Source organism: Loxodonta africana, chromosome 1, assembly GCF_030014295.1.
Source record: "Loxodonta africana isolate mLoxAfr1 chromosome 1, mLoxAfr1.hap2, whole genome shotgun sequence".
Lineage (NCBI taxonomy): Eukaryota > Metazoa > Chordata > Mammalia > Proboscidea > Elephantidae > Loxodonta > Loxodonta africana.
Window position 1 is genome coordinate 94,450,941 of NC_087342.1, and position 22,150 is coordinate 94,473,090.

General features: G+C 50.2%; 2 protein-coding genes and 1 pseudogene across 3 annotated transcripts; all 3 read left to right on the forward strand.

The window, feature by feature from the left end:
• The first annotated feature begins 65 nt into the window (after positions 1–65).
• On the forward strand, positions 66–2,299 carry HSD17B8 (hydroxysteroid 17-beta dehydrogenase 8). Of its 2 annotated transcripts, none has more exons than XM_023540183.2 (9): positions 66–153; positions 338–555; positions 654–770; positions 879–971; positions 1,072–1,157; positions 1,271–1,355; positions 1,561–1,603; positions 1,841–1,915; positions 2,106–2,299. In XM_023540183.2, exons 1-9 carry the CDS (start codon positions 108–110, stop codon positions 2,120–2,122), a joined length of 780 nt encoding a protein of 259 aa, XP_023395951.2. In that variant the 5' UTR covers positions 66–107; the 3' UTR covers positions 2,123–2,299. The 2 variants fall into 2 exon arrangements, with proteins under 2 accessions (XP_023395951.2, XP_023395952.1); XM_023540184.2 differs by having other exon boundaries at positions 69–153; positions 338–438.
• Positions 2,300–3,957: 1,658 nt separating this feature from the next.
• On the forward strand, positions 3,958–8,096 carry RING1 (ring finger protein 1). The gene is made up of 7 exons (XM_003421045.4): positions 3,958–4,098; positions 4,198–4,338; positions 5,367–5,527; positions 5,653–5,868; positions 6,560–6,949; positions 7,131–7,404; positions 7,681–8,096. Exons 2-7 carry the CDS (start codon positions 4,261–4,263, stop codon positions 7,780–7,782), a joined length of 1,221 nt encoding a protein of 406 aa, XP_003421093.1. The 5' UTR covers positions 3,958–4,098; positions 4,198–4,260; the 3' UTR covers positions 7,783–8,096.
• Positions 8,097–8,732: 636 nt separating this feature from the next.
• LOC104847010 (17S U2 SnRNP complex component HTATSF1-like) lies at positions 8,733–22,074 on the forward strand (annotated as a pseudogene).
• Positions 22,075–22,150: the final 76 nt, after the last annotated feature.

Here is a 22,150-nt window from a genome sequence, read left to right on the forward strand (position 1 = left end):
GGCCTAACGCTGGTGCGTTTTCTATTGGCTCCGGCTTTGATCTCGCCACGCCCCCTCCCTGCTGGGATTGGCTCGGTGCTGTGGTGCCTGCCTTCCCGCAGCCCGCCATGGCGTCTCCGCTCCGGCTCCGCTCTGCGCTGGCCCTGGTCACAGGTTGAGGGGTGTTCTCCCGGGGTGGGTTGGGGTTCCAGAGTGATGTCAGGGGGCGCGCCCTCGGACTACGCGGCTTCTGTGACCTCTAGTTCCTTATCCGAATTTTACTAACTTTGCGCCCAGTGACTTCTGACCTCTGTCCACTCCTTTCTTCCTGCTCCCGGCGTGTTTTCTCCCGTCCCAGGTGCGGGCAGCGGCATCGGCCGGGCTATTAGCGTGCGCCTGGCCAGAGAGGGAGCTGCGGTGGCCGCCTGCGACCTAGACGGGGCAGCGGCACAGGAGACGGTGCGGCTGCTGGGCGGGCCGGGAAGCGAGGAGGGGGCGTCTCGGGGGACCCACGCTGCCTTCCAAACTGACGTGTCTGAGGCTGGGGCTGTTAAGTGCCTGCTAGAACAAGTGCAGGTGAACGCGAAGCGACCTCGCCTGCCTTGAAGCATTGACACTGCCTCCACTGCCCAGCCGTTTGTAGTTTTTTGGTGTATAACCTCCCCCTCCCATAGGCCTGCTTTTCTCGGCCACCATCTGTCGTTGTGTCCTGTGCTGGCATCACCCGGGATGAGTTTCTGTTTCACATGTCTGAGGATGACTGGGACAAAGTTATAGCTGTCAACCTCAAGGTGGTGACCTCTGAACCTGTAACTTCTGGCCTCCCCAACCTGGGGAGGGGGTTGGAGAAGGCTGTCACCCTAGCTGATCCTTTCTCCCTTGTTACCCTCTCCCCCTAGGGTGTCTTTCTAGTCACTCAGGCTGCAGCCCAAGCCCTGGTGTCCAGTGGTTGTCATGGCTCCATCATCAACATCAGTAGCATCATAGGAAAGGTCAGGCTAAACTGAGGAGGTCAGCCAGCCAGGTGGGCATAGAGAGGAGAGCTCCTCCTTGGAACTAATGACTCATCTTACATCTCTGACTTGCCTATAGGTGGGGAATGTAGGACAGACAAACTATGCTGCCTCCAAGGCAGGAGTGATTGGGCTGACCCAGACCATAGCGAGGGAGCTTGGACGGTTGGTCAGACCCTTGTGGTTGTGGGGTCCTTCACTGAGGCATGTGGGGGGGTCTGAGGGAGGGGGTCAGTGTGCAGTCCCCTCCAGAGTCAGCTCTCACTCTCCCTCTACAGACATGGGATTCGCTGTAACTCTGTCCTCCCAGGATTCATTGCAACACCCATGACACAGAAAATGCCACAGAAAGTGCTGGACAAGGTAGGAAGCTGTGGGCAGAATCATTCAGACATAACCTCTCTGGACTTCAGAGAGAATGCTGAGCACAGAGCCTGGCAAATGGTAGGTGCTCAATAAGTGTACAAAAGGATGAATGACAAAAGAAAGGAGGGCCACAAACTTCAGCTCAGTGGACAAAAAGATTCATAAAAGAAACTTCCATCCACATATGAGTGTTTCCTTACAGGTGATTGGAATGATCCCAATGGGACACATGGGGGACCCTGAGGGTGAGCACTGAGTGGGGAGAGGGGCCTGAATGCAAAGACCTCAAGGTTTGTTTTATCTGTTTGAGAGGACCTCACCAGGATTGGGGTGGGGGTGGGGGTGGGGGTGGGTGGGTGTGTGTGTGTGTGTGTGTGTGTGTGTGTGTGATGGGGGATGAGGTGTTTTTGGATGGAAGGTGAAAGCTGCTTTGAGTCTATGGGGGTGAACAGGATTCTGCCTTCTCCCCACCATTCCCATAGATGTGGCAGATGTGGTCGCATTTTTGGCATCAGAAGACAGTGGATACATCACAGGGGCCTCAGTGGAAGTCACTGGTATGAGGCTGGTGTGGGGAGGGAAAGGGCAGAGAAGTGGAACTCAGAGGAGATGAGAAAGCAAGCTGGGAGAGTCTGGAGCCACTGGGAGAAGGTTGAGTTTCCTGTAGGCCAGGGACAAAAGTGGGCGCCCCCCAGCCCATTCATCTCGCTGTCATTTCATCTGCCCAAATGTTTCTGTTCCTCCCAGGAGGTCTTTTCATGTAACTGCCTCAAGGACCCTGGACTCTGCTCACTCCCCCACCACCCTGCCCGGCCTCCTGCCGATGAGGACTCTAAGTTCCCAGGCTACAAAAGGGGTGGCAGTGTATGGCTCTGGAATGCTGAATTTGGGAGGCAGGAGTGCTTGTGACCCTAATAAATTCCAAATCCTCTTCCCTGCCACCTCCGGTTCTTCTTGTGTCCAAGCCCTCAGACCCTTCCCCACCTCCCCCTCCTTTCCCTTTCCCAAAGGATTGTTCCTTTTCACTGCCTGGTCTCCCAGGGTAACCCCCGCCGCCGGGTGTGAGAAGAGAGAGTGTGTCACTGTGTATGTGTGACACTCTGGATCTTTTTGGAGGGAGGGGTCTCTGTCCCACCCCCTTCCACTGGTCCTGCAGCCTCAGCCCCCCCACCCCAATTCCCTGGGTCTTTATGGTCCCCAAGGGTGATTTGTTCATGGGCCTATCCCAGTGTCCAGTCCGGCCTTGGGAGGGGGTCTTGGAACAGGTGGCCCTCCCCCACCCTTCTCCTTTCTCTGAGTCCCCCCTCTCCTTTCTCTCCACCTTACAATAGCTGCAGCCGGCTTGGGGTCCGATGGGGGGGATTAGGGGAGGGGGCCAGGATTAGGGGAATGGACCAGGCGATGAAAGGAACTGGAGGAGAGCAGAAGGGAGGGGGCTGGGAGGAGGAGGAGGAGGAAGGGGAGGGGGTCGGCGCTAATCGACTCTGGAGCCCACATAAGGACTGGCCACGGACAGAAGGAGAGGACAGGGAAGTAGGGGGGGACCTGGGAAGTGGGGGGATGGGACCCACTGCTACCCTATTCCAGAGACAGGCCACCCCCGGTAGCCGCATCCCAAGTCCGGGAGCCCCAGCTTGGGCTGGTGGGGGACAGGGGGCCCATGAAGGTCTCTCCCTTATCCCCCTCATCCCCAGCCTTCAATGGGGATTGCTCTGCCCCGTCCTCTTTTCTCCCATTCCCTTTCCTTGAGAGTCCTGGAGGAGGCTTCTGCTCACTTACCACTGCAGACATTCTGCCCCTTATGCCCCCCACCACAAGCGCACACCCCCTCCCGATAGGGGCCCCATCTTGTGTGTGTGTGTGTGTGTGTGTGTCCCTGCTTCCGCGTGGTGTCTCCATTGCCCCATTCCTCCCGTGCTCCTCCCTTCCCCGCCCCGGGCCGCGGCTCTTGATTGTCCAAACGCAATTCTCGAGTCTATGGCTCCGGCCGAGAGTTGAGTCTGGACGTCCCGAGCCGCCGCCCCCAAACCTCGAGGGGGAGAGCGGGTCGGAGGGTCTAGGGAGAGTCAAAGCGAAGGGTGGAACAAGTCCCCAGGGTGGTAAGGGGAATCCTGAGCACCTTGGGATTTAAGTCGCGCTCGCAGGACAGGAGGGCTGAAGCGGCAAAAGATCTTTTGCAGCTTTTTCCCCCAGGATCCCGGGCTGGGGTTATAGAGAAGTTGGAAAGAGGTGGGATTTCCCGGGGCCGCCAAGGGGACTCAGAGTGGGGGAGGTGGCCACTTTCCCGAGCCCTCGGTCCCCTCCTGGGGTCCGGGCTACCCAGGCCCCGCCCTTCGGGGCGGTGGCCCTGGGTAGGGGGAAATCTGGAGCAGAACGACGGCTTAGGTTCGGGGGCACTTCGCACGACCGTACTGGACCGGGGGCGGGACCGTGCTCCCACGTGGTGCGGGACTCCGGGGACCCCGGCTCCCCCTGGGAGGCGGGCGTGTCTCGTGGGCGGAGGAACCCCGAGTCCACGTCGCGTCCCACCCGCGCCCCAAGCGGCGGGTGACGTCTCAGCCGCCCGGGTTGGGGAGTGGAGGGGCAGGCGGAAGTGACGTAGGGCCCCAGTGCCCGGGCCATGGCGGCAGCGGCGGCGGGAGCTGCTGTCTGAGCACGGGCTGCAGACTACGCGAACTCGGCCCGGGAGTCCGGGCCCAGAGAGAGGCGCGGCGACCGGGGCGCCGACGGCTGGAGCCGGGTGAGAGGCTGCGCCGGCTCGGGGCCGAGGGGGAGCCTCTGGAGGGGCGGGGTCTGCGCGAGGGGCGGCCCCCTAACACCCCTCCTCCTCTCCCCCCAGCCTTCCTCTCCTCCTCCTCCTCTGCTGCGGGGCCCTGGTGGGGGGGATCTGTGTCCGGTCACCATGACGACGCCAGCGAATGCCCAGAATGCCAGCAAAACGTGGGAATTGAGTCTGTATGAGCTGCACCGGACCCCGCAGGTGACGAGGGATCTTCTCTTTACAGCTTGCCCCCACCTCTCAAACCCCTCATCCCACAAACCCCCATCACACCGCCTCTTTTTCATTCTTTGCTCCATTCTGCCACCCCTGCGGATTTCACAGACTCTTTAGCCCTACCTTTGAATTATCTTAATCTTTTTAAAGCGCGTTTACATTTATTATCTCATCTAATCCTCAAAACAGCCCAGCCGCGTTACAACCTGTATTTGAAAGATAGTAAGCAGATACAGGAATGACCTTCCCTCATTCCTCACCTTCATGTCTTAAGTCAGTGCATATAAGGCTCACTTTAGGAGCTTGTTTGGAGTCGCTGGGTGGTGTAAACAGTTAACACAGTCAGCTGCCTAACCCAAAGTTGGAGGTTGGAGTCAGCCCAGAGGAGCCTCAGAAGAAAGGTGTGGTGATCTACGTCCAAAAAATCAGCCAGTGAAAACCCTGTGGAGCACAGTTCTACTCCAACACACATGGGGCCAGCCAATGAAATTCCTATGGAGCATAGTTCTATTCTGACACACATGGGGTCACCATGAGCCAAGAGTCAACTCCAGGGTAACTGGGAGCTTATTAAAAATGAAGCTTCCCAGACCCCACCCCCAAACATTTTGATTCAGTAGTTGCGATGAAATCCCAGAACCTGCATTTTTAACTAATATCCTAGGGAATTCTAATATTGGCGGTACGACGACCACACTTTAAGAAATTTTTTTCCCCAAACCATAAATCTGTGCCACTCTCCTACCTCCACCCCCAGTCTCTTCCCCAAACCTCAAATCCTCGTATTCCAGAGTCCCTACTCTTGGTTAATAGACACAGATCCTTTCTTTTCTCCATTTTCTTCAAGGCAGCAGCCCCTCTCTGTCTCACAATTCCCACCTTCTTCAAGCACCAAGATGAGGCACCCATATTCTGCTATCTCACTGTATTTCTCAGAACTCCTGTTTTAGGGACCACTTGTGCCTTTTCCCCTCCCAACCCACCACCACCTTTTCACTCACTGATGCCTCCAGGAAGCCATCATGGATGGCACAGAGATTGCAGTTTCCCCTCGGTCGCTGCACTCAGAACTTATGTGCCCCATCTGCCTGGACATGCTGAAGAATACAATGACCACCAAGGAGTGCCTCCACCGCTTCTGCTCCGACTGCATCGTCACAGCCCTGAGAAGCGGGTAACAGGAGGGGCATGTTTGAGATGAGGTGAAAGGGTACCAAGTGGGGACTGTCTTCGTGGGTCCTGATTCACCCTGGGCTTCAATGCCCTGGTGACTAACCACACAGGCCTCGCCTCTCCCAGGAACAAGGAGTGCCCCACCTGTCGCAAGAAGCTAGTATCCAAGCGGTCCCTGCGGCCAGACCCCAACTTTGATGCCCTGATCTCTAAGATCTATCCCAGCCGGGAGGAATATGAGGCCCACCAAGACCGGGTGCTCATCCGCCTCAGCCGCCTGCACAACCAGCAGGCACTGAGCTCCAGCATCGAGGAGGGCCTGCGCATGCAGGCCATGCACAGGTATGGAGGCCGGGGGAGGGGGGTAGCAGGACTGGTGGGACAAGTCCGTGGGTCAGACACCCTGTGCTGGCTTTGCTGCTGGCTAGCCGAGTAACCATAACCCTTAGTCTCAGTGTCCTAGGAGCTGACCACAGCCCGGTTGTCAGGCCTGGGAGCCATGGATGTGAATTGCAGCTTTCATAAGAATAGCTTCCGTTCTCTCTAGAAGTTAGAACAGCAGTGATTTTGAGCATAAACCTTGATACTGCTGGCGATTAAATCACCTCCTAGGCCAGCATTTCTCAAACTTTAATATGTTTCCAAATAACCTGAGGGTCTTGGTAAAAAAGAAAATTCTTGAGTCAGTAGGCGTGGAGTCGGGTCCAAGATTCTGTGTTGCTGCAAGCTCCCAGGTAATGCTGACGCTACTAGTTCTTGGACCAAACTTTGGGAAGTGAGGTCCTATGAGCTTAAACAAGTTACTTAACCTCTCTAAGCCTCACTTTCCCCAGCCATGTAGTAGACATAATCAATGACTCTTTTATAGGATGAGGTGACCAGAGCAAAACACTTAGCAGGGTGTTTGGCCTGTAGCTAGCGTTAGTAAGTATTAGGTATCATTAAGACTTGCCTGATCTCATAATTCTCTCAAGTTTAAAATCTAAATCCGTTATCCTTGATGTTTTCTAATCTTAGCCACTTGCTTCTACAGGGCCCAGCGTGTGAGGCGGCCGATGCCCGGGTCAGATCAGACCACAACGATGAGTGGGGGGGAAGGAGAGCCTGGGGAGGGAGAGGGTGATGGAGAGGACGTGAGCTCAGACTCTGCCCCTGACTCGGCCCCAGGCCCTGCTCCCAAGCGACCCCGTGGAGGGGGCGCAGGGGGGAGCAGTGTAGGGACAGGGGGAGGCGGTGCTGGTGGGGTGGGTGGGGGTGCTGGTTCTGAGGACTCTGGTGACCGGGGAGGAACTCTGGGAGGGGGAACCCTGGGGCCCCCAAGCCCTCCTGGGGCCCCCAGTCCCCCGGAGCCAGGTGGAGAAATCGAGCTCGTGTTCCGGCCCCACCCCCTGCTCGTGGAGAAGGGAGAATACTGCCAGACTAGGTGAGGAGCTGTGTCTTCCCCCAGACACAGAGAAACCAAAGGTCACATAGACTTCCATCACAAGTGGGCTTCCCTCAAACCCAGAAAGAAACCTTAACCCAGAGGCCCTTTTGGAAAATCCCCTACCCTCCTTCCCTCTTTGAGGCTTCCTGTGCCCTAAACCTCCCCTTTCCCACTCCAGGTATGTGAAGACAACTGGGAATGCCACAGTGGACCATCTCTCCAAGTACTTGGCCCTGCGCATTGCCCTTGAGCGGAGGCAGCAGCAAGAGGCAGGGGAGCCAGGAGGGCCTGGAGGGGCTGCCTCTGATGCTGGAGGACCTGATGGGGGTGGTGGGGAGGGCGGGGGTGCCGGAGGAGGTGATGGGCCTGAGGAGCCTGCCTTGCCCAGTCTGGAGGGTGTCAGCGAGAAGCAGTACACCATCTACATCGCCCCCGGTGGCGGAGCTTTCACGGTGAGAGCCTCTGAGAGCAGTGATATAAGAGGGGAGAGGAGGGGAGGTGGCCACACAACCATGATCCTGACCTCCTAACTCACCAGCCCTTTTCTCTATCTTCCATCTCCCTTCTCTTTTCTTTCTTCTCCCCCATCACTCCATGTTCTCCTGCTTTGCCCTGCACTCTTTTTATTTTTCTTTCTCCCCTTCGTCACCTCTTGCCTGTCTTTTCCTTTGCTGTCTTTCTCCTCCAACTTTAATCTCCCCCCTGCTTCTTTTCTACTCCTTCCCTAGACACTGAATGGCTCACTGACCCTGGAGCTGGTGAATGAGAAGTTCTGGAAGGTGTCCCGGCCACTGGAGCTCTGCTATGCCCCCACCAAGGATCCAAAGTGACCCTGCAAGGGGACAGCCAGAGGACAGGGACCACAGGGTGTCCCTGTGTCCCAGCCTACCACCCCAGCTTCTTTGTCCCCCAGTGCCCCCCAGCCCAGCCAACCAGCAGAAGGACACAAATGAGGACAAGTGGCTTTTATACAAAGTATCTATATCAAATTCTTCTATATTGTACAGAGTGGGGCTTGTGTCCCCTTCTACTGCCTTTTCTATGGACCCCCAACCTCCCATCTGTACAAGATGTTGGGAAGGTGAACCCTCCCCTTCACATCCTCCTCCAAAAACAACAAATCTGCTTTTTTTCCTCTTTGAAACCTGCAGTTCTGTGTCTGTGTTTATCAGGGGTGTCTATGAGAAGAAGAAGGGGGAAAAAATGGGAGAGAGGCCCAGAAATCATGTAGAATCAGCCTTGGAAATGGGGAGGAAATGTCAGAGATTATTCACAAAGTCAAATTCCCATTTTCCTGAACTTCCAAATTAGTAAATAGGTGAGAAAATAGGAATGATCCATCAAGCTGGAGAAGGGACAGGCTGGGAATGGAGAGGTGTGTGGAAGTCAAACCCAAAACTTGCCTCCCTAAAACTTGAATATTCCAGGCTGAAACTCGGGGTTTCAGTACCCACGGGAAAGCAGGAAAGTGGCTCAAGAGAGCAGGGAATCTTTATAGACAGAACCGTGATGTCTGGAATGGGAATAATTCCATGTTACTTCAAGAAGCTCGTTTCTATAGCTGGAAATGAAGTGAGAGAGGGAGGAGGGAGGGCTGTAAGATCCTGCTTGGCTTCCTAGCCACCGCGGTCGACACCCAAGCAGGACAAGCAAAGCTTGGGACTACAGTTCCCATGAGTGTGTGTGAGCCCGTGCCCGCGGGCCGCAGAACTGAGTGGAGGGAGGGCCGTCCGGGATTTGTAGTTCTGTGCATGTCCAACTAGCAGTTGAGAGCAGAACGATGGGGGCGTCCAGTAAAACCCTGGCTGCCCCCGGCCTCGAATTCCGCCCGAAGGACAACCACAAGCCCGGGGCAGCGGGGACAGAGGCGCACCGACGCGCGCCAGGCCCCGGGCAGTGAGCTGGCTCCACGCGGGACCCTGGAGGTTGAGTGGCCTCCCCCGTCCCCCGCAGCCCCTCTGTCCCTCGCTCCCTGTTTCCGCTGCTCTTCTTGCCCGCGCCCCACATTCCTGCGGGGCTCGCTGGGTTGGCGATTTCTCAGGCAGCCTGCAGCGCAGGTAGGGCCCTCCCGAGTCCGCAGACGGGGCGGACTCCACGCTTGGGAGGTCTGGTTTTTTCCCCTCGTTCCCGGTACCGCAATACTGCGGACCCAGGCGGGCAGCCTCCAGCCCTGGCAAGTATGGCAGACCTGGTGACCTGGCGTTCAACCACGTACCCTGAAGAAATAGACAGCACTACCTGACCCCTGTAGGAGGCCCTTCCTACATCTGCTTTCCCAGAACTCTGGATCCTAACTCCCCTTCTCTCTGATCGCAGCCATCCAGGGAGTGTGTCGCTCCCGGGATGTTGGGGCCAGAGGAAGATGGGCGTTGCTCCTGGAGCTCTGTGGAAGAGAAACAGATGGGAGGAGTAGGGTGGAAGCCGAAGAGTGTGAAATTAACCCGACTCTCTGGATTGCAGGGGCTGCGCGTTCTCTCCTGTCCTAACCGCGCGGAGCGTCTGTTCTGTCTCTGCCTCCTGGCCCCTGTGGCTTCACTCCGAAACAGCCTGCGCCCCCACCGCCTGTCTTCCCTCCCATGCCCTCGATTCCTCTCAGCTCCCCAGTCGCCACCTTCTCCCCCACGCTCCCCGCCCTCTTCTTACTTTCTCCTTCTGCCCCTCTCTGCTGCGAGTGACCCCTTGTCCTCTCTCATCCCCATAATTGTGAACTTCGCAGACATAGCTGTTTATTTACGTGACACCATGTGGGAGACATACGGAAACTGCCTTTCTCCTACCCAGCCCCAAGAAAAATGACTACCCCTGCCAGGTGTTTCTGAATCTAAGCGTGACCCGCGTACCCCTCTCCCGCCCCCATTCTGTTCTACTACTAAATACCCCGGCCTTCCTGGGGTATTTAGTTCCCCCAGACGTTCAGTCTCTGTCAGCGAGGCTAGCATATATGGAGTACTAGGTTAGACAAAATGAGAGATACAAAGTATACAAAAGGAAACTTTATTATTTTGTTGAAGCACAAGATACCTGTAGTAGTAGTTAGCTGAAATGAAGTCCATTCCAACTCATGGCAACCCTGTGTGTGCAGACTAAAAATGCTCCGTACGGTTTTCAAGACTGTGACCTTTTGGAAGCAGATGGCCAGGCCTATCTTCCAAGTCGCCTTTGAGTGGGCTGGAAGCATCAACCTTTTGGCTAGTAGGCAAGCGCTTAACCATTTGCACTGCCAGGGACTTCTACATGTAGTAGAATAACTAACAATGCAAAGGGGCAGGGTAGAGAAACGAGCCCCCCCATCCCTCAGCTGTCACTACTGACCCTTTTCTACCTCCTTTACCAGGGTGCCCCTCAAAGCCCTTCTCCTGCTTGGAAAATGGACCCCCTCCCGCTGCCCCCACCTCTCCTTTCTCCCGGCACAGCCTGGTGAGCAGCCCTAATGTGGGAAGCACTTCAGCCAGGGGGCCCACCTGGCCCTGTGCCTACATTCCCAGGTGGGTGACCACCCCCAACTCCTGCAGCCAGGGTAGCTGCAGCCTCTGCCACAGCTCACACCTAGCCTAGCACTGTCTCCAGCACACACCTGCCCAAGCCCCCTACTCTGCAGCCAGTGTGGCAAGGGCTTTCCTAGAGCTCCGGCCTGCTGCAGCACACCTCTGTACATACCAGCCAGCTGTGGATGAGGTTTTGGCCACCACCCCAGGCTCATCTGCCATGAGAAGTCGTGCTTGGATGAGAACCCCTTCCTCTGCCCCAAGTGTGGCAAGCACTTCACCCAGACTGCCAACCTGGCTCAGGCATCTGGGGAAAATGAGCTACCTGTGCAATGACTGTGTTCCTGAGTTGAGCCCATGCAGGTCCACCTGCCAGGACTATGGCCTGCTGTTTCCCCAGGCACTGGCAATGGCCCACTACCTCGGTGAGAAGCCCTTCCTCTGCCCCCACTGTGGACACAGATTCTGGTACAGCTCCAGTCTGGCACAGCCCCACCTGGCCACACTGGGGACAGGCAGGCCCTACCACTGTGGCCTCTTTGGCCATGGCATCACTTGGAGCTCCCACCTGCTGGATGATCAGACCACACATGGTGGCGAGGATGGGGAAGAACACAGTGGGGAGGAGGAGAGCATGGGGAGGAGGGGAGTATGGAGGCAAAGTCAAGGCCTCTGGGGCAGCCCCTCTCCAAGCCCAGCAGCACTCTAGGAGGGCAGGGGGCAGCCCTGGTGACAGACTCCTCCACAGTCAGAGTGACTGCCCCTTCCTTGGGAGGCATAATGGAGCACAGCTCCCTCCCCACCACCAGCAGAGAAACTTTCGGAGTCACCACAACCACATGGTGGCCAGAGTGTATCCCTTGTGCAACATTTGCAGCAAGTTTATTGTTACTGTTCATGTTAAGGGCTAAGTTAGACCTTACTTGTGTTAACTTCCCTCTAAGTTTATCCTTTGGAACTTGGCAACATTTCTCTCCGTGAGATGTCAAATAGATGTTTGATTATTGACAAGTGCAAAAGGAAGTAAAGAACCTTAGAGGTGAAAGGGGTCGATCGGGAGACCGCTAATCAGTTTCACTCCATAGAGCCTGTTACTTGCCAGGGATGTTCAGGACCTGGTTATTACAAGCAAAGATAAGACGGGGCCCTGCCTTCAAAGGATTTGATCTAGGGAGTTCAGTGTAAGCATCACAATATTGAATCCAGCATCGAGTTCTATAAATTTTATTTGCTGTAACATATTTCAAGTCCGCCCGTTCCTCTCCATCCCTCCATCACCCTGGTCCAGCCATCATCGATCTCCTGGATCACTGTAATAGCTGCCCTCCTGCTCTCCCTGGAATGGCTGGGGATGGCCTTTTCTAATCCACACATTGGTGGTTCAGTGGTAGAATTCTTGCCTTCCATGCCGGAGTCCCCAGTTTGATTCCCAGTGCACTTCACGCGCAGCCACCACCCATCTGTCAGCGGAGGCTTGTGTGTTCCTATGGTGCTGAATATGTTCCAGCAGAACTTCCAGACTAAGATAGACTAGGAGGAAAGACCTGGTGATCTACTTCTGAAAATCAGGCAGCTGAAAAACCTGTGGCTCACAACAGTTCGATCCCCAACCAATCATGGGAATGGCACAGAACTGGGCAGCATTTTCTTCTGTTGTGCATGAGGTGGATATGAGCCCGGTAGTTATGAGTCCGGATTGCTGTGAGTTGGGGTTGACAGGATTTGGGTCAACTTGAGGGCAGCTAACAACAATCCACATTGCATATCTCTGTAAGAGTGGTCTTTTTGAAATGCAAATCTGATTATTTCAGACACTCTACCCATTCAATGACTTCCCACTCATCTTAGGTTAAAGACCTGAGTTCTTAACCTGGCCTCTAAGGCTCTGCAGACCTCTCCAGCTTCATCTCCTGCCCCTGCTGTCACCCACGCCTTCCTCTGGCTCACTCATGTCCACTGTGCTTCCTCTCGCAGAGCCTTTGCATAGCCAAGCCCTCTGCCTGAAAGGCTCCTTCCTCCCTCCCTCTCCTAGTTCATTCCCTTTCATTCTTCGGATATCAGCTCACTTATCATTATCATATCCACAGGGAGGGTTCCCCGGCCTTCCTCTCAGGGTCAAATTTCCCTTTTGAGCTCCCGCACCAAGGTATACCTTTCCTTGGAAGCACTTGGCGCAGTTGCGGTTCTACATTTTTTGGTGATAATATTTGAGGATGGGTAAGGCGACATCAAGGAGCCCTGGTGGCACAGTGGTTAAGCGCTCAGCTGCTAACTGAAAAGTTGGTGGTTCGAACTCACTAGCTGCTCTATGGGAGAAAGATGTGGCAGTATGCTTCCCTAAAGATTACAGCTTTGGAAACCCTATGGGGCAGTTCTACTTTTTCCTAGAGGGTCGCTATGAATCGGAATCCATTCGACAGGAATGGGTTTGTGGGGTTTTTTTTGTTTTTTTTTTTTTTTTGAAGGTGACATCTCCAAAAGTCCAGGAGGGGGGCACCTGGGCAGTGCTTCATTCCCTCCTTATAGGGGTGACACAAGCTGCCTGCGGCCAGCCAAATGGCCAGAGTTGGACATTAGGTTCAGGGGCCAGAGCCAAAATAAGGGTTCTCTCTGAAGCAGATGGACCACTGAAAGCCACACTGTAGCCTGGTGAGGAAAACTGGGTTCAAACCTGGAGCCCAGAGGTCCAGAGACAAGACTCAGGTTGAGGTCACAGGGCGAAGAGTTAGGAGCTGGAAAGAGGCAGTGTCAGGAGAGTATGCCATGACTGATCAGAAGAGGTTTGGGGCGATGGTTGAACACTTTAGGGAGGCTGGGGCTCACCTTTATGAAGCTGGTGGTCACATGGCAGTGAGGTCTGGGGAAAAGGCCCAGAGGTGGGTATGCAGACAGTGGCAGCAGGACTGGAGGGAAAACTCTGACATGGTAAGAAGCTGGAAAGTAAAATCACCAAGACCTGGCCATTAGATCCTGGGGAAAAGAGCAAGAGAGGAACCTGGGATGCCGCCCATGTTTCTGGCTTGGGCAGCTGGGTAGCTGGTGATTCCATCTGCTGAAACCAGGGACAACACAGAAGGAGCAGGTTTGAGAGAAAAGATGAATTTAAATTTGGGAATATCCAGTGCTTGCTTGATAGAAGCATTAAATTTGAAGTGACTGCAGACATTTAGTTGGAGTGATACATGAGATATGTATCTATGGAGGCTAGGAGAGCGATTTGGGCTAGAAAAGTACACTTAGGAGTCAAGGCTTGGATGGTACTGAAGCTGTGGGTGTAAGAGTACCCAAGAAAATTGTGGATAAGGAGAGAAGAGGGGTGTGAAACCTTCTTCCAAGGCGCTTCTGGGTGGTTTCAAACCACCAACCTTTTGGTTAGAAAGCGTTTAATTGTTTGCACCACCCAGGACTCCTCAAAACAGCAATAACCATTTATTAACTCTCACAATTTCTGTGGGTTAGGATTTTGTTAGGGCACAGTGGGGACCACTGGTCTTTGCTCTACGATGTCTGGGGACCGTGCTGGAAGTGACTCAGTGGCTGGGGGCTAAAATCATCTGAAGACTTGTTCACCTACAGGTCTGGTAGTCGATGCTGGTACAACGTGGTGGCCGGTTCTCACAGTGAGAGTCCTGAGTGTGGAGAGAGAGAACCTTGACATTTGAGGGGCCCAGGGCAAGAGTACAAACAAAAGTATAAAGTCGTATGAATTTTATCTGACCTGTTCAAGTTGTACATTTAACTGAAATAATGAAAATGAGCCAGAAAATCATTTTCATCAAATCTACCATTTAACAGGTCAGATAAAATCCTCGAAACTTCATATTCTTTATTGATTTGATTACTGATCAAAACATTGAGGACGTATGTGGCCTCTATTTGTACTCTTTCCACAGTTTTTAAAAATTTAAGAAGGCTACTTCTCTGAAGATAGTTTTTTCTATTTTCCATTTTCAGTGTACTTCTTTCAGTTCCACACTCATATTTTCCATTTCTATCTCAATTTGTACTTATTCTCAATGACCTGGGGTTGAAAAATAAAACACAATTGTAGTCAAAATACACAAAATTTAAATGTATTTTCACCACAATATATAAAGTGTTTTTAAAAAAAAAACCCTCGAATCATTTTAATATATGTTTATTGGTTATTTTTCTTTTAAAATATTCAAAATTATCTATTAAATTTAAAAGGCTAAATGCAAAGTAGAATGAATAATCATATTATAAATAAAACTAAATAAAGCTGAATTTTATTTTGAAAAATTTTTTAATTTCATTAGTTTAATAAAAAGCAAACTATTCTTAATTAGCAAGATCCATCTAAATACCAATATTGAGACTCATTATCATACTTCACATAGATCATGTCTAGACCCATATGCATACGAACTAACAATAATAAGAATTGTTGATGTGTAACTGTTACAAATGCAGTGCTAACTCCTGGGGACTTTGAATCGATACCCTTAGAACACAAAGAAAAGCAAGAAAAAATGGGCACTCAGTACTATTGAGAAACGATACTTTATCATTCAACTTGAGAGGTCATATTTGAAAAGTTAATTACTTTGTATTTTCTCTTACCTGCTTCTTCCACTGCTTAAATCCTTCCTACACTCCAAAGCAGCCTATGCCTCAGAGATTGGCAGAGGTACAACATCAAATTTTCCTAATATTTGGTTGTAGTCACCTTTAGTTTCCAGGATACAAAGATCGCAGAAGCATTTCCCTGGGGCCTGAACAGTGTTAATTACGAGAGCGAATATTCAGGGTTTCAGGTTGGGCTGTGCCAGCACTGAGGGCCTGATCCCAAGTGACAGAGGTACCCAGCTATCCTTTAACAAATGTTGTGTGAGATAGGTTGTGTGTGATAGGTGGGGCCTCTAAAGCCGTGGACCAGGGAGGGCCCCTCTTGTCCAGATCTGAGGATGATAATGCTTGTGAGAGAAGGTCATGATTTTGATTTCAAATGTGCTAAGTTTGTCGTACCTTTGAGACATCCAAATAGGGATGCCAGGTAGGCAGTCAAAGATATACAGATCTATATAGAGGAAAAACATACATTTGAGAGTAATCAGCTAATAAGAACTGAAGTCATGGTATAGGTGTGATTCCCTGGAGGGAGAATGTAGAGTGAGAAGAGGAGTTTAGAACTGGCCTTGACGACTCCAACATGGCCAGGTCATGCAGGATGAGCCAACAAAGGAACAAAGGCAACCAGAGGGACAAGAGAAAAACCAGAAGAGTGCTAAGTTCTGGAGGCCAAAGAAAGAGTGTTGCGAGAAAGAGTTGGTCAACAGTGTTGAATACTTGTGGGAGGTCAAGTAAGAGGAAAACTAAAAAAGTGGGAATTTAATGACTTGAAGGTCATTGGCAATCTTTGCAAAAGCATTTGAGTGACATGGTAGAGGCAGACACCAGCCTGAAGTGAGGAAATAGGTCATTTTCCTCCCACTTTTCATCATGAAAAATTTTAAACATACAGAAAAATTGAAAACATAGTACAATAATCATCTGTAAATTCACTTTACTTCTATTTAACAATTGTTGTTTATATATACGTGCAAATATTTATATGCAGTTCTTGAACCATTTGAAATTTGAGAAAATCATGACACTTCACTCCTAAATACTTCACCACGCACCTCCTAAAAATAAGGACTTTCTCCTACATAATCACAGTGTCATCACATCTAAGAAAATAACAATAGGTCCTAAAAAAAAAAAAAAAAAACCAAACCTGTTGCCCTTGAGTTGATTCTGACTTAAAGTGACCCTATAGGACAGAGTGGAACTGCCCCTTAGGGTTTCCAGGAGAGCCTGGTGGGTTCAAACTGCCAACCTTTTGGTTAGCAGCCATAGCTCTTAACTACTACACCACCAGGGTTTCCAATAGGTCCTAATATCATCTGATATCCAGAACATACTGAAATTTCCCCCCAGTTAACCCCCTAAACTGTCTTTTATATATGATTTTTCACACCAGGTGCACGCACTGCTTCTCTGCAAATCTGGCCATGAGGGGACTGGGAGATACAGGTAGTAGCCAGAGGAGGAAGCCAGGTAGGGACAGGGTGTTTGTTTTTAAGAGAGAGAGGCTTGGGCATGCTTAAATGTTAATGGGAAGAATTGAGAGAGGTTGAAGATTCAGGACGAAAAATGGGTAATCAATTATTTAAGTTCCCTGAGACCAAAAAAGCAAACCCATTGCGATCAAGTTGATTCCTACTCATGGCAACTCCATGTGTTACAGAGTAGACTTGAGCTCCATAGGATTTTCTTGGCTGTAATCTTTATGGAAGCACATCTTCAGGCTTCTCTTCTGTGAAGCCACTGGGTGGGCCTTAACTGCTAATCTTTCGGTTAGCATTTGAGTGAAATGGTTTGTGCCACGCCACCCAAATGATGCAGAACATGGGTAGAGAGCCTGGCAGAAGGACAGCATTCCTCTACTCCGGTGGGTCTCAAAGTAGAGTCCTCGGAGCAGCAGTTTCAAGTCTCACCTGGAAACTGGCTAGAAATGAAAATCCGTGGGCACCTCCCCAGACCTGCTGAGTCAGAAATGTATTTTAACATGCCCTCCAGGCAATTCTGCTGCACACTAAGTTGGAGAAACACTTCACCCTTCTTACATGAAGGAAGAAGAGAGGGTGGGCCCAGATGCAGGAGGGGTGTGGGTCTGGAAACAGGTAGTTGAGGGAGTTTCCCTCTGATGGCTTCAGTTTCCCCTGTGACATAAAAGGTGACATCATCAGTTGAAAGTGAGGGGAAAGTCAGAAAGAGGAGCCTCTTAGGTTTGAGGATCATGAGGTTTAAAATAGGCATTGTAATGTGGTTAGTTTGCTAAGCAATGCTGGGAGCCTGGCTGAGTTGATGATCATGAATGAGGAGTGGTGGCCATTTCCTGGTTGTGTGACTTTCTCCAATACTTGTTGGCTGGCAGAGTAAAATCCTGGAGAAAATACATCACGGGGCTCATCAAGGGTTGGTATTTTGCCAGATAGATGCAAAGGATAAAAATACAGAGTCCAAGGGAGTTTGATATGTTGACAAGAGAGTTGTTGAAATAAAGGACCATCACATCAAAGCTGGATACAGAGCAAAGACAGGAAGGAGCTAAGGGGTTGGAAGAAGAGGCATCATTGATCTGGAGGTCCTGAGACTCAAAAAGTGGTTGTGAGGGGAGTTAACAAACAGCTCGGTAGAAGGTTGGAAGATGGTAGCTGAGAGCAGCTGCTTGAATGAGTGATTCTCAAGGAGGGGCAGCTTCAGGTGACAAGGTCCAGCACATGACATGAGAATGGGTGGCTGAGCTGGAGTGAGTGAAGAAGGTCCTGGGGACGAAGTCGCCAAGTTGCTGAGAGGCCAGATGAGGAACGGGTCCTCCATGTGAACAATGAAGTAGCCCATGAGTAGTCTCCATGGGAAGAGAGACAGCTGGTGCCAACATCCCCCTCAGCAAGCTGGAGAGGTCGGATAGGTAGCAGTAACAAAGGAAGAAGGCAGTCTAACCCAGTGGCTGAGCCTTGGAAGCGTAGGTTGATTTTGAACCAGAAATTGGGAGCTGGGGAGAGGAGTAGTCTGGAAGCAGCAATTTGGAGCAAAGGAAAGCACTCTCACCTATCAGAAAATAAACAGCTCTCTTTTCTGAAGGCTGCAGGGGTGTGGCGCCCTCAAGGGAGACTTAAATTTCAGTTAAGGCAGGAAGTGGAATGAAGGCTCCAAGGAGAAGCTGAGGAGATTAGGGAGTTTGCAGTTTATTAGGAGGCAGAGGGGCAGGTTAGGGAGGGGGCAAGTGGAGGGCTGGGTCACAGCCAGAAAGTGCAGACAGTATTCTGGAGACAACAGTGTGATAGAGTGGGCTAGGGAGTTACGGGCATTTTCACTATTAAATGATAAAAACGAGTGGGAGGCAGTCTGGATTTAGGCCAGTTAGTCTCCTGGAGACTGTAGAAAGGGGTAGCTTAAGGATGCGGCCTCTGGAGTCAGACCTGCCCAAATACAAATCTCAGTTTTCTTATCCACCGTTGTTGTTTTCGGAGTTCTGGTGGTGCAGTGGTTAACAGCTCAGCTGCTAACAAAAAGGTCAGCATTTCCAATCGCCAGCTGCTCCTTGGAAACCCTGTGGGGCAGTTCTACTCTGTCCTATAGGGTCGCTATGAGTTGGAGTCAACTAACAACAACAGGCTTGTTGTTTTTTGGTTTGGCTGTTGTTTTGTGCCATCCAGTCGATTCCAACTCATGGCGACCCCACGTGCTACAGAGTAGAACTGCCCCATAGGGTTTTCTCAGCTGTGATCTTTACAGGAGCAGATCATCAGGACTTTGTTCCACCATGCCACTGGGTGGGTTTGGTCTGCCAATCTTTTGGCCAAGTGCAAACTGCACCACCCAGGGACAACTAGCCAACTATATACTTGATGTCTCTGGGCCTCGATTTCCTCTTCTGTAAAATGGGGTTAATAACAGTACCTACCTCAGAGGGTTGCTGTGAGGATTCAATTACTTAGTGTGTTAAATGTTTAAAATAGTGCCTGGCAGTTCCCTCAGATACGTTGTTCGGTGGTGGCCTGAATTGAACAATAGCGCCAAGAACCTGGGGGAGCGAACCAGCATCATCTGGCCATTTTGCTTGCTTGGACCCTACCCCTGGGCTAGGTAGAAAACAGGAGCAGCAACAACTTGGATGGGAACAATGAGTTTGAAGAGGAGTTATAAACGCAAGAATACATAGACACCAAGACTGGTGGTGCCCAGGAAGATCCTGAGGGAGAAAATGACTCTTTCCAACAGCAGCTGGCTGACACTCTCTACAAGTGAGCTCTGGACAAGAAGGCTTGGTTCCCCAAGATCACTAAATATTCCATTCCTACCTATCAGGCCGATGACGGCTTACCTAATGATGGTGCTTCTAGCTCTACTGCAAACGTATAAGATTTCAATGCTATGGATGCAGAGGAATCTCCACAAAGAAAAACCTTGAACCCATTGATCCCAAAAAGAGGGGAGAAAATAGGAAGAGTGAATCAGGATGGTTTCATGTTGACAAAGACAGAAACACAAATGAGTATGTGTCTGAATCGCCTCCAGACATGGCAGTGGGTAAATTTATACAGCTTATGTCCAAACCACTGTCAGGTTGTCATACTGTGCTGGCTTGTGTGTGGCTATGATACTGGAAGCTATGCTACTGGTATTTCAAACACCAACAGGGTCACCCACGGTGTACATGTTTCAGTGGAGCTTCCAGACTCAGGATAGGAAAAAAGGCTAGGCAATCTACTTCTGAAAATTAGCCAATAAAAACCTTATGGATCACAAAAATACTGTCTAATATACAGTGGAAGGGACTACACAATAGCTGCAACAATGAACTCAAACATGCCAACGATCTGAAGACGGTGCAGGAGCGGGCAGTGTTCTGTTCTGTTATGCATAACGTCACCATGAGTCAGAGTTGACTTGACAGCAACTAACAACGTGTCCAGACTTGGCATTATTATGAGAGATCCCCAGAAGAATTTAAGGCTAAACTTTACAAAAGATAATCAAGGAAATCTTAAAGGAGATGGGCTTTGCTGATATTTGAAGAAGGAATCTGTGGGTCTTCCATTAAAGCTTTTGGATGAAGATGAAATAGAGACCATAAATTACATGTCAAGATGGCAGAGTTTCAACTGAAGGGGGACTATGACCCCTCAAAAGAGAACAAATGCAAAGACTACAAGAGGCACCTGCCTCTGTAACAAAAGCAGTTGTATTACAGACCTGACAGAAGAGCTAGGTTGTCCTGAATGCACCATGACTCGTGGTCATCATCAGAACTGTTACATCCATCAAAAACGAGATCAGAGAAGACCTCTGAGTAGAGTGTTCAAAGTTTGGGCAAATTAGGAAGCAACTTCTCTTTGATAGGCACCCAGATGTTGTGTCCCCTCTGTCCTTTAGGAATGCAGACAGGGCTGATGATTGTATTCACGCCCTTGATGGAAGGTGGGGTGGTGGCCGTCACATCAGTGCTCAAGCATGGGGTGGGACTACAGATCATCACGTTGAAGAGATCTCAAGAGAAAGGAGGAAAGGCTGAGAGAATGAGAGGTTCTTCTTGATGCCCCTGAGACTAACAGAGGCTTTTGGTGTTGAAATTCCATCTGGGCTTCAGAAATAGCACTTCAAGAGTAAGACATTGACTGCCCTTTCAACCCCAACCAGTTGAAATCTGGTCTCTTCCCATAACCCTCCATTAGGATCACTCTTTCCAAGTCACAAGCACTTCTCAGATGCCAGACCCAAATGACATCACTAGAGTCATTTACATTAACTCAGGCAACCATTTGGGAGTGTGGGGGTGAAGGAATAGTTCATCTGTAGGACTGCAACAACAGCCTCTCACTTTGCAGTTGGGAATGTGGGCCCAGTTATTCAATCACACTCTCATCTAGGTGCCACTGTGAAGGGATTTTGGAGATGTAAATTAAAGTCCAAAATCGGTTTATCTTGAGTTAATCAGAAAGAACCTATATGTAGGGGTAGGTCTGATTAATCACATTTAAGGCCTTTAATAGTGGCTGGACCCCCCGTGTGGTTCAGAGCCTGTAAGATGTAGAAAGGAGTAAACACATTTCTGCCCTCTAAGACTTCCTTACCTGAATTCCAGCAGCTCAGACTATGTGTCATTTCTCTGTGGACCCTGGACTAGGTTCTGTGATTGCAGAGAAAAGAACAGTAGAAAGTTCAGAAATAAAAATGGATACTGATACTTCAAAGTAAAATTATTAGAAGATCTCAGAAAGTAAAGTGAGGAAAAGAAATGCAGGGAGCAGAGAAGTCTTCAGGCCAGTTAATCACACCTTGGAGTGACCAGAAAATTCAAAGTTTTCTTGAAAAATGGAAATTCCTTGATCATGAGGTCCATCTAGACATGAGGGATAGGAATCATATATTATCAGAAGCAATTGCCAATCCTTATCAAAAGGGGGAAAATGCAGAACAGAATTTCAAATTCTTGTGAAATCCAGACTTTCTGGAGTCATGGAGGCTGGATGAATCCCTAAAACTATTGCCCCGAGATAATCTTTTAAAACTTAAACCAAAAATATCCTCTGAAGTCTCCTTTAAACCAAACAATAGTTTAGCTTAATTAGTTAAATATATGGGCCTGGAATATTGTGCTCTTTTAAAAAACTATCTGTTAGGGAGCAAATTAACAACAGTCACTGGAGAGATTAGATAGGAAACTTAGACAGCAGTGGGTTTATGTTAATGGGGGAGCAACAAAAGAGGGTGAGAACGGTTGTACAACTTAAAGGATATAATCAATGCCACTGCATTGTACATGTAGAAATTGTTGAATTGGTGTATGTTCTACTATGTATATTCTCAAAAAAAATTAAAAAAATAAGTGATTAAAACAGAAAAATTCAAGTGTTCTAAAACTAAAGAGCATTTCTACCTTTAAGAGCAAGAAAAATAGTAAAAGGAACATCAGCAAATTTTTAAAAAATCTTTCTTTTTTAAAATCTAGTAGAGCATATTCTTTTTTAAATTTATTTATTGTGCTTTAAGTGAAAGTTTAAAAATCAAGTCAGTCTCTCATACAAAAACTTATACACACCTTGCTATGTATTCTTATCTGCTCTCCCCCTAATGAGACAGCACATTCCTCCCCTCTACCCTGTACTCCCCGTGTCCATTCAACCAGCTCCTGTCCCCT

Excerpts from the sequence above, each read along its gene's own strand:
- HSD17B8 (XM_023540183.2), top strand. The coding sequence starts at position 108 with ATGGCGTCTCCGCTCCGGCTCCGCTCTGCGCTGGCCCTGGTCACAG. Across the intron at positions 154-337 it reads TGCGCTGGCCCTGGTCACAG|GTGCGGGCAGCGGCATCGGC; the intron begins GTTGAGGGGTGT and ends CTCCCGTCCCAG. Across the intron at positions 1,158-1,270 it reads ATAGCGAGGGAGCTTGGACG|ACATGGGATTCGCTGTAACT; the intron begins GTTGGTCAGACC and ends CTCCCTCTACAG.
- RING1 (XM_003421045.4), top strand. The coding sequence starts at position 4,261 with ATGACGACGCCAGCGAATGCCCAGAATGCCAGCAAAACGTGGGAATTG. Across the intron at positions 5,869-6,559 it reads CGCATGCAGGCCATGCACAG|GGCCCAGCGTGTGAGGCGGC; the intron begins GTATGGAGGCCG and ends TTGCTTCTACAG. Across the intron at positions 6,950-7,130 it reads GGAGAATACTGCCAGACTAG|GTATGTGAAGACAACTGGGA; the intron begins GTGAGGAGCTGT and ends TTCCCACTCCAG.